The 12,087-nt window shown below is 42.1% G+C and overlaps 1 protein-coding gene across 1 annotated transcript in view; it reads left to right on the forward strand.

Annotated features, from left to right (window-relative positions):
• The window catches only part of DGKB (diacylglycerol kinase beta), a 481,053-nt gene that overhangs the window by 43,803 nt on the left and 425,163 nt on the right, over positions 1-12,087 (forward strand). The window contains exon 2 of the mRNA XM_074986201.1: positions 10,996-11,072. Coding sequence (XP_074842302.1) covers positions 10,996-11,072 — 77 coding nt within the window. The remainder of the gene's footprint in view (positions 1-10,995; positions 11,073-12,087) is intronic.

Raw genomic sequence — 12,087 nt, forward strand, 5'->3', positions numbered from 1 at the left:
GCAGATGTTTACAAGGAAGATGTCCTAAGCATGAAAGGTAGCATGAGCGAAAGCACAAAAGGGCTTGCTTAGTAAGTGGTTGGTTGAGACTGACGTCATGGCTAATGGGAAGTGTCAGCTGATATAAGTCAGTGAGTGACAGATGATGTCTAGGATGGTGGTAGGCCATGGAAGACCATAAAAGAAAAGACAATACAATTTGTTTGATGCAGTGGAAAGGAGGAGCTAGTGGAGGAATGCAGAGTGAGGAGTGGTGGTGGAAATGAGGGGCTAAAAAAATTACCTTTGTACAGGTTGAACCTGTCCAGTCCAGGGCACTCTGGTCCAGCAACATCTATGGTCTGGGATGGTTTGGGACCTCATAGTTTGGAGCACTCACAGAAAAAAACGACACAGCAGGAGCACAGAAGCTGGTGGACCAGAGCTCTGGACTGGTAGCTGGTGGTAAAGGCCAGGGCTTGGTGACTGGAAGCTGGGAGAGGAGCTCAGCAACACAAGTTAGGAGCGCGAGTCTGGTGGTGTGGGTGGGAGGCTGGCCGCAGAGTTTAGTGGCTGGGAGCAGAGTCTGGAGGCTGAGAGCAGAGGGACCAGCAGTGATCGCCCTGGTCCAGCAAACTCCCTGCTTTGGGACTGCTGATTTTGTGTAGCAGCATTCTCAATGAATCTGAATGGAGCAAGAGTTCATTTCTCAAGATCAGAGAAGAACTTTGTAGCAGTGAATATAGAATATTAAGAAAGACAACAGTAGCTCTTTCTCATCTGACTCAACTTTAAGCTGTTCACCTTGCCCATAATTCACACTGCAATCTTATGTGGTAGCTGTATTATGATCTTTTTGTCATTTCTAAGTATTACTCTACTAACTCCTGCAAATCAGAGCTAATCTGACCTGGCCTGCCCTGACATTGGGTGATTCTTGTACTCTAGCTTCTGTTATGTGGTGTTGTAACCATTTCCACTAGGGTATGTGTAATCTAAATACTAATGAATTTTGAACTACAGTGTTTACAGAACTGTGAATTTGATTGATCTAGACTTGTGCATAGCTCTCAGGATACTTTTTTAAGACTGAAGTACAGGTTGTACCTCTCTGGTCTGGGATTTTCTGGTCACACAACATCTGTGGTACTTCTGGTTTGCTATGCTTTAACAAAAAAAGGGCTGTAGTCCATGTGCTCTGCAATAATATTTTCTTCTAGTTTTCAAACCTTATGCATTTATTTAGCTGTGCCAAAGCTGAGCACTGCCCCAGATTTCTCTGTTCTGCATCTCTTATTCTGTAAGGTTTATTGAGAAGCAATCCTATTCCAGGTTCATCCTATTTTCCTGGCTCATTTTATTTTAGTCTCTTTCAACATTCACTCTGTTACCTTAATTTTGAAGACTGGTGCAGGAGTCAGGGTTGGGGGTGAGGAGGGGCTCCGGGCAGGAGGTATGGAGGTGCAAAAGATGACGGGCATGTGAGAGGAGGGGCTGAGGGCAAGAGAGAGAGTGAGTGTGTGTGTGTGTGTGTGTGTAGAGACAGTTCCCCCCGCCCCAATTTGTACAAGGCCTGCTTGCTGTTCACCTTCCTCTCCCTGTCAAGGAATGAGAGCAAAGTGCACAGCTCATTTGCTTCCTGTGCTCCCAAGCCAGTGAGCAGCAAACTGTGCCCTTTCCCTTGCTCCCTGATTAAGGAGAACAGCCCGCAACAGCCCTGTATGACTCTGTGAGGAAGCTTCAGCCTGCTCCTCCCCCAGCTTGCCCGCCCTAAAGGGTGCTTGGGAGGTGGAGGCGCAGGATTGAGGCGGTCCTGGACAAGGATTGCAGGTCACGCTCCCAGGCAGCTCCTTTCACCTGTAAATAAGATTAATTCTTTGTCTTGTTAGATTGTAAGGTCTCTGGGGTAGGGCCTGTCTCCTGACAGGTGTAGGCAACCCGTGTCTAGGGTTATAGAGAAGGCAGTCCCCTCAGATCAGAGCCACATCACTGACAATACATGCAACCCAGCTCACCATGTCAACTTCTACCTTAGGTAGTCCTGAGCTGCATTGGTACCCATCAGTGAGAGAAGCAGGGAGAGCCCCCACGGACTGGTGGCAATCAGTGAGGCAAGCCTGTGGGGCCCCAGTATAGTGTTGCAGGCCCCAGTGGGGCCAGTGAGCTTACCCCATCCATGCTGTGGTGGTTACTAGTCCATCATTCCCTGTGGTCCCTGCAGAGGGAGCTGGGGCTGATATCAGCGGGAGAGAGAGCGAGAGAGTCGGAAGGAGCAGTGGAGAGGCAAAGAAGCTGCACAGGAATAAGCCAGACACTGATACAGCGAGCTGTGCCACTGGCATCACCACACCATTCCCTGAATTTCCAGTCCCCTCCTGCTATAGAACCCCACATTTACCCCTCCCCTTGTTGCCCATTCCCCTTTCCCATAACCCCCAAACCTCTCTGTCCCATAGCCCCAAATAACCCTCAGGGACCTGCTTAAAGCTATCCCAATCCCTGATAACCTATCCCCAAAGAAACACATCTACAAGTTGAAATTTTCTTCTTTTGATCACTACACAGTCCTGTTTTGAAGAAGCAGTTTCCAGGGCAATTTAATTGTTAGAGTGGTTTCCTCACAGGTAAAGATGATAACTATTGTGGAATGATTAATCACTTTTTCTTTTCTTGTATTATGCCTAATCCACATCATACTTTGCAATTTGTTTAGTTTTCCTGGAAGCATTTACTCATTAACTATTTTTTAAATTACCAGTATGGCTGAGAAGGTGTTTCATTGGATGTTCCCACCATTTTTACTTATAACTTTCCAAGACAGTATCTCTTATCTTATTTGATGTGATGCTCATGTAGCAATGAATCTTGTAAATGATCTTACAATTCAAGTCCTTTTAGGGAAACCTGTTAAAGCAAGCTGTAAACACCATGCTCCCAGTTTTAGCTTGTTATAGAAGTTATGAAAAACAAACTTTATTTTTTTTCTTTTCCACTTCAGAAAGGACAGGCTTTTATTTGGGCAAAACATCTGCCTCAGAAAGGGGCAAATTTGTCTAGTCTACCTATCCTTCTACCAATGTCAGCTCTGTTTACCTCTGTCAGGGCTGCCTCACCACTCTGACACTCCGGCTATGTCTACACTAGAAGCTTCTGTCAACGGTAATCTCTGTCAACAGAGTTGTGTCAACAGAGTTTCTCTAGACACAGAGTGCATCTATACATGAAAGCAGATTGAGAGAGCAATCAGCTCTGTTGACAGCAGCCAGACTGCCCTGCCTTCTCTCGACAGAATGACAGACTGGAAGCTCTGCAAACAGGGCTGCCCAGTGAATCAGAAGTCCTTTCTGTCTACAAAAGTGTCTACGCTGCACGTCTGTTGACAGAACTTTGTCAACAGAATGTTATTCCTCAGATTTTTGAGGGATAACACTGTTGAGACAAATACAGAATTATGCTGAGACTCTGTCAACAGAATGTTTTATGTGTGTAGATGCTCCCTAAGTTATGTCAACAGAATGTCTCTTCTGTTGACAAAATCTCTAATGTAGACACAGCATCTGAGTATGGAAAGTGGGGACCCACAAAAACTTTAAAAGTACCTTGCCTCTACATGCTCTGCTTAAAAAAGCTCCCCATGGTCACAGATTCCCTGGCCCTGAGGGTAGTTGCAGCTACCATCCGAGTGAGAAAAATCTCTTTTAGCCCAGGAAGACACACTTGGGATGCCTCCCTATGGGGGTAAACCCCAAGCTCTTAACCCTCTCTCTGGAGAGAGGTTGGAAACAAAGAGCTGTAATCTGATAGCTGACCTTTCAGTCTAGGGCATGAACATACACAGACTCTTCTGTAGGACACAGGAATCAAATCATTGCTAAAAAGAAGTAGTTTATTCACAAAATGAGAGAATGTTTAAAACATTCTGGTTGTAGCACAGAGAATTACTTCCGTGGGGTTCAGCTTAGAAGTCACAGAGCACAGGATGATGAATCAGATAATTAACCAGAGAACCTGAAAAAGTCCACACCAGTTTCAAAATAACCATTACCTGATCACATCTAACTAAACATTTCCTTTCTACTTTCTACATGTCTGTGGCTGATTTTGAGATGGCTAAGAGATTTCTTGGCTTTATTCCAGCTGCTTAGGAGCAATCATTTCTCTGTCTCCTCTGTCAGCCACACAGACCCCTCAGACTCAATTGCTTTCATCTTAAAAAGAGTTTCTTTTCCTCCCATTGGTTTACCTGACTGGCTCCTGCAGAGCCCTCTGTTAGCCCTTAACAGGCATTCATTCATGACAATCTCAGATTTAGTTTCGGCCATACATAACTTTCATATGTTTGCTGATCTCAGGCTCTCAGATAGTGGGATAATTTTGCTAGCAACATAGGTAGGGATTGGGATATAGCACTGATGTAGTCATATGGTTGGCCATAAGGATGGTCACTAGAATATGCTGTTGAGAGACTCAAAGTGGGAGGGCTCCAGTAAAAGAGGAGAAGTTGTCTATCAGCAATCTCTGAAAGCAGCTTAAATAGAAGGAGTTTATTCAGCTGAGTGCTTTCTCCATGCAATTTCTCAGATGACTAAATGTGGAATCAAGGCCTTGGAACTTGAAGGCTGCGTCTACACTACCACCTTCCTTCGAAGGAAGGATGGTAATTAGGGTGTTGGGAGTTTACTAATGAAGTGCTGCTGTGCATAGGCAGCACTTCATTAAGCAATTTCACCCCCGCAGCAACTTCAACGTTTTAAACTTTGAAGTAGCGGCACATGTCTAGCCGCGGCACACCCATTGGTACTTCGAAGTGCTGGGGCAACTTCGAAGTCCCCTAACTTCTCAAAATTTTGCGAACAGGGTGATTGCTAGCAGGAGGGAGTTTTGAGAGGGGAGTTTAGAGGGGGAGCTTAGAGGGAGCTAGTTATTCTATTGCCCTTAAACATAAATCTTTATAATAATCCCCATCTGAAGCATTTATTTAAAATCCCCATATATAATTAAATTAAATTAAATTAAATCAGAGCAAGCAATGGAGGCAGAAGCCCAGCAGCACAGCGGGGGCTAGCCTGTTTATTGTGTCGAGTGTAATATGTATGAGTACCTGCCCTGTGGGCGGGTGGCATATGTGTGCACTCGATGCAAGGAGCTCCTGACCCTCAGAGACCGAGTGCAGGCTTTGGAGGCCAGGGTGGCTGAACTGAAGAAGCTAAGGGAGGCAGAGAGCTATGTTGATGAAGCTTTCTGGGACATAGTAGGGCTGTCCCACCTCCAGTCTGACGGCCCTGATGCTGTTAAGGAGGATGAAAGGCTCGGGGAAGGAGAGCAGTCAATGGAAGCAGAGGGAAACCATCCCATAGTTGGGACCCTCCTTCCAGAGGGTGCTATGTTATCCTCTTGCATCGAGGATACCTCTCCGGGGGAGGAAACACCAGTTGTTAGGAAGAGGCAGGTGTTAGTAGTGGGGGATTCGATCATTAGAAATATAGATAGTTGGGTTTGTGATGACTGGGAGAACCGTATGGTGACTTGCCTGCCTGGTGCGAAGGTTGCGGATCTTTCGAGGCATCTAGATAGACTTATATGCAGTGCTGGGGAGGAGCCAGTGGTCATGGTACATGTAGGTACCAATGACGTAGGGAAGGGTAGGAGAGATGTCCTGGAAGCCAAATTTAGGTTGCTAGGAAGGAGACTGAAATCCAGGACCTCTATGGTGCCATTCTAAGAAATGCTTCCAGTTCCATGCGCGGGGCCAGTTAGACAGGCAGAGCTTCAGAGTTTCAATGTGTGGATGAGACGATGGTGTAGGGAGGAAGGGTTTAGGTTTATTAGGAACTGGGGACACTTTTGGGGTAAGGGGAGCCTATACAGGAACGATGGCCTCCACCTAAAACAAGGTGGATCCAGACTGCTGGCATTAAACATTAAAAAGGTCGTAGAGCAGTTTTTAAACTAAGAGATGGGGGAAAGCCGATTGGTGCAGGGGAGCACGTAGATCGGACGGAGACTTCTCTTAGACGAGACTCCATTGATAGAGATTCCCTGGAACTCAGTCAGAAAGAGAAGATGGGAGATGGTAAAGTATGGGCCAGATGAGATGAGAAACAGTCACATATAAAAGAATAATCCAACGCATCAGTGAAGGGCAGACATATAGATAGTGGTAGTTTTTTAAAGTGCTTTTACACAAATGCTAGAAGTCTGTCTAATAAGATGGGTGAACTAGAGTACCTCATATCAAAGGAGGAGATTGACATAAGAGGCATCACAGAAACCTGGTGGAATGAGGACAATCAGTGGGACACAATCATACCGGCATATAAAATATATTGGAAAGACAGAACTGGTCGTGCGGGTGGTGGAGTGGTACTATATGTGAAAGATAATATAGACTAAAATGAAGTAAAAATCCTGAATGAACCAAATTGTTCCATAGAATCATTATGGATAGCAATTCCTTCCTCTAATAGGACTATGGCACTAGGAATATATTATCAACCACCTAACCAGGACAGTGATAGTGATGCTGAGATGTTAAGGGAGATTAGAGAGGCTATCAAAATAAAAAATTCAGTAATAATAGGGGATTTCAATTATCCCCATATTGGCTGTGTACATGTCACCTCAGGACGGGATTCAGAAATAAAATTTCTCGATGCCTTAAATGACTGCTTCTTGGAGCAGCTGGTACAGGAACCCACAAGGGGAGAGTCAATTCTCGATCTAGAACTGACGGGAATGCAGGATCTGGTCCAAGAAGTAACTATTACAGGACCGCTTGGAAATAGTGACCATAATATAACAACGTTTAATATTCCTGTGTTGGGAAGAACACCGCAGCAGTCCAACACTCTGGCATTTAATTTCAAAAAGGAGAATTATACAAAAATGAGGAGGTTAGTTAAACAGAAATTAAAAGGTAGATTAGCTAAAGTAAAATCCCTGCAGGCTGCATGGAAACTTTTCAAGGACACCATATTAGAGGCCCAACTTAAATGTATACTCCAAATTAAAAAACACAGTAAGAGACCTAAAAATGAGCCACCGTGGCTTAACAAGCATGTAAAAGAGGCAGTGAGAGATAAAAAGGCATTCTTTAAAAAGTGGAAGTCAAATCCTAGATAGGAAAATAGAAAGAAACATGAACACTGCCAAATTAAGTGTATAATGCAATAAGAAAAGCAAAAAAAGATTTTTGAGGAACAGTTAGCCATAAATTCAAAAAAAAGTAAAATGTTTTTTAAGTACATTAGAAGCAGGAAGCCCACTAAAAAAGCAGTGGGACCCCGGACAATAGAGATATAAAAGGAGCAATCAAGGAAGATAATGCCATTGCAGAGAAACTAAATGATTTCTTTGCTTCAGTCTTCACGGCTGAGGATATTACAGTGGTGCCCAAATCTGAGCTGTCCTTTGTAGGTGACAAATCTGAGGAACTGTCCCAGACTGAAGTGTCAGGAGAAGAGGTTTTGGAACTAATTGATAAGCTAAAAAGTAACAAGTCTCCAGGACCAGATGACATTCACCCAAGGGTTCTGAAAGAACTCAAATGTGAAATTGCAGAGCTATTAATGGTGGTTTGTAACCTATCCTTTAAATCAGCTTCGGTACCCAATGACTGGAAGACAGCTAATATAACGCCAATATTTAAAAAGGGCTGTAGAGGAGACCCTGGCAATTACAGACTGGAAAGTCTAACGTCAGTACCGGGCAAATTAGTAGAAACAATAGTAAAGAATAAAATTGTCAGACATGTAGAACAACATGATTTGTTGGATAGTAACAGAGAGGAAGCCGTGCTAGTCTATACACTATCAAAACAAAAATCAATCAAGTAGCACTTTAAAGACTAGCAAAATAGTTTATTAGGTGAGCTTTTGTCTGAAGAAGTGGGCCTGTCCCACGAAAGCTCACCTAATAAACTATTTTTCTAGTCTTTAAAGTGCTACTTGACTGCTTTTCGTTATGATTTGTTGGGCAAAAGTCAGCATGGTTTCTGTAGAGGGAAGTCGTGTCTTACTAATCTGTTAGAGTTCTTTGAAGGGGTTAACAAACATGCAGACAGGGGGGATCCAGTGGATATAATATATTGAGATTTCCAGAAAGCCTTTGACAAGGTCCCTCACCAAAGGCTCTTATGTAAATTAGGTGGTCATGTGATAGGATGAAAGATCCTGTCATGGATTGGAAACTGGTTACAAGACAGGAAACAAAGGATTGGAATAAATGGTAAATTTTCACAATGGAGGGGGGTAACTAGTGGTGTTCCCCAAGGGTCAGTCCCGGGACCAATCCTGTTCAACTTGTTCATCACAGATCTAGAGAAAGGGGTAAGCAGTGAAGTGGCAAAGTTTGCAGATGATACTAAGCTGTTCAGGACAGTCAAAACCAAAGTAGATTGTGAAGAACTTCAAAAAGATCTCAGCAAACTGAGTGATTGGGCAGCAAAATGGCAAATGAAATTTAATGTGGGTAAGTGTAAGGTAATGCACATTGGGAAAAATAACCCCAATTATATATACAATGTGATGGGGGCAAATTTAACTACAACAGATCAGGAAAGGGATCTTGGAATTATAGTGGATAGTTCTCTGAAAACATCCACGTAGTGTGCAGCGGCAGTCAGTAAAGCAAATAGGATGTTAGGAATTATTAAAAAAGGGATAGAAAATAAGACAAAGAATATCATACTTTCCCTATATAAAACTATGGTACGCCCTCATCTTGAGTACTGCGTGCAGATGTGGTCTCCTCACCTCAAAAAAGATATACTGGCATTAGAAAAAGTTCAGAAAAGGGCAACTAGAATGATTAAGGGTTTGGAACGGGTCCCATATGAGGAGAGGCTAGAGAAACTGGGACTTTTCAGTCTGGAAAAGAGGAGATTGAGGGGCAATATAATAGAGGTATATAAAATCATGAATGGTGTGGAGAAAGTGAATATTGAAAAGTCATTTACTTGTTCCCGTAATATAAGAACTAGAGGACACCAAATGAAATTAATGGGTAGTAGGTTCAAAACTAATAAAAGAAAATTTTTCATCACACAGTGCACAGTCAATCTGTGGAACTCCTTGCCGGAGGAGGCCGTGAAGGCCAGCACTCTAACAGAGTTTAAAATGGAGCTTGATAAATTTTTGGGGGTTAGGTCCATAAATGGCTATTAGCCAAAGGTAAAGTATGGTTACCCTAGCCTTTAGTCAAAGGCTGGAGACAGATGGCAGGAGACAAATCGCTTGATCATTGTCTTCGGTTCACCTCCTCTGGGGCACCTGGCACTGGCCACTGTCGGCAGACAGGATACTGGGCTAGATGGACCTTTGGTCTGACCCAGTATGGCCGTTCTTATGTTCTTAAGTCCGAAGTGTGTGTGTGCGTGGAGTAGGAGTTTGTATAACACTTAGTACTGTGGAGCTCTCATACTGCTTCAGGTCTCTGGGCACTGAAATCACATTTAATTTTTAATACAAATAGGCCAGTTTTACCCTGTGCCCGTATTTTGACAATAATGTATAGTTCACATGATACAGTACTGTTTTCCTTACTACAAAAATATTTTTGTCTATAAAGTGAAGTGAATTTCTTTGGTACATTTCAGATTGTGGGGCATCCACACAGCGTAGATCATGGAACAGGACATCAATTAGCCACAGCATCTGTCATTATGTTGTCATCTTTGGCTATGCCTCAATCAGAGGATTATATCTGCCAAAGGGGTTCTTTGAAGGGTTTTTAGGTGGCTGAGGAGTCCTCTCTGATGGATTGCAAGATTGTCACGATGAAGAAATTTATGTGGGTTAAAGACCCTCAAAACTATACTGTCCAGAGCTTTCATTGTAACATAACTGGGAAACCATTTGTTCTTACAATGCTTGAACTGGTCTGAAGCTGTTTCTCCTCAGTTCGTAAGTGTTACAACCAAGACTTGATTTTTTTATTGTTATATAAGTTCTTCCCTGGTGCCAAATTTCCCTTTTGAGGCCTATTATTTATTTAAAGATGTATTTTCCTTTTTTTAAACCAAGATGTAGATGGTAAAAAATTTTAAACTGTCAAAAAGTGCTACAGTATTGTATTTTGATATTCAAACTGTAAAAAACCAGAGCTAGGCCTGCTATTTTAACTTGAGGTGCCTACTGAAAGCAATTATTATAAGACATGACTGAATTGTTAGTTGATGTTAGCTGGTTGAAATAACATGATGTGGTCATACTTAAGTGAATGGCATGTTTTGAAAGATTCCAAGGCCAGGGATTTGCATCGTGAATATTATTGAAATTTTTGTATTAGTAGTGAGCAATCAAAATGTCAGCTGACAGTTATTTACCAGTTGTGAGTTAATACCTGCAGAGCATTCCTTCACTCACAGTGCTTACAATCATTCTATTTCAGGTTAATTGTGGAGGGGAAAATAGAAAAGTTAGTGAGACATCTGCTGCAGTAGTATTGCTTTGCACCGCTCTTCCGGGATAAAGTAACCCTAACACTTGCATAGCTGGCCCAGTTGAGAGAATACTTAAGTGGTATAGAGTTGGTGCAATGGTTTTTATGCTCTTCTCTGTGGCACAGGGGATATGGTTGCAGAGGAGGGGGCTTTGCTCTGCTCTTCTCTGCATTCTGGTGTGTCCTGGCTACTTTTATGACTCTTGTGTCTATTGGTATTTGTGCCTGAATGCATCTAATTTACACTGGGGAGAACTAGCCTGATCCACATCTGACACATGGGGAATGCATAAGTGACTTAAAGTCACTGATGTAAACAACCCCTTCTGAACTGTGCTATTCAACCACAATTAAATATTAGACTTCACAGTGTACAATTTTTCAGTTTTTTTTGCCGTCATTACAAGTATGTTCTCCTCTTATTGTGCTTGTAAATCCCATCCTTGTACAGGAGGTTATGCATGCACTTTGGAAATAACTATAATCTCAACAACATGAGCCCAATCCCGAACAAATGTGTTTGACTGCGGTTAATGCTGTATAAATCAATTTCCTGTATTTTCTGTTTTGTTTTAGATTCCACCAAGAAAATTAAGGATGTTCTGGAAGAATTCCATGGTAATGGTGTGCTAGCAAAATATAATCCTGAAGGGGTAATTTTTTTTTTAATTCAGTGATTTAAAAATGTAATTTAGTGTTTTTTTTTAAAAAAAGGTCAGAATATGCATTTGCAAATAGATAATTTATACACAAGTTTGCTGCTTAAAGTGCTGTTTTATTCTTTTGAAAGTAAACCATACTGAAGAACTAATATTATTTATTTAATTAAAAGGATCATGGAATCAAACAAATTTAGGTTTGAAAGGGACCTCAAGATGTGATCTTGTCTATCATTCAGAAGCCAGTGAACACTCATATTTATTCTGATGAGCAGTTTCATTGTGCAAACAAATTTATAGTTACTCTTATTTAAAAAAAAACACACACAAAATCTGTGAGCTGAAGTTAATATGCTATCACAGAACAATGCCATTTGCTCTGCCTATCCTTCTAGAATGTGGGACTTCATAGCACCAAATTCAAATGTTTAAGAAAAAAAACAAATACTCTGCTAAGATCTCCTCAAATATCCAATAAAGAACGTCTAGGTTAAAGAACAATTTTATGACAATCAGGCAACACTCTACTTGTAATGCAGCTTCATATGCAACCTTGAGCCTACCTACATAAGGATGTCTGTACTTTGTTGCATCATTACTTTGTGAGTGAAGAATATTTGCTTTAATTATAAATTGCTTGTGAGTAATACTAGCAATGCGCTGGAGAATTTCCTAAGTAGTGCAGCTAACCAGTAAGGAAAGGTGTCTCAGTGTACAGCGCATGATGGTTGTCAATCAGCTGTCGTGATTTCCTTTATCAGTGCTGTTGCACAAGTTACCATCTTGGCTTTTAGTATGAACTCAGATTTGGAGTTATGGCAGAGGCAAATATAATGCACACTATTGTTTAGGAGAAGTCAGGGTACTGTGATTGCAGTCAGAACTGGTAACATCAGTGTAGGATAAGGTTGTATTGGTCAGGTTTAACCACAAGTGACTTGTCTTCACGCAGGGATCAGTGGGTGAATTTCTGTGGGCTGTGCTCTGCATGAAAGTGGACAAGATGATC

This window comes from Carettochelys insculpta, chromosome 2, assembly GCF_033958435.1.
Source record: "Carettochelys insculpta isolate YL-2023 chromosome 2, ASM3395843v1, whole genome shotgun sequence".
Taxonomy (NCBI): domain Eukaryota; kingdom Metazoa; phylum Chordata; order Testudines; family Carettochelyidae; genus Carettochelys; species Carettochelys insculpta.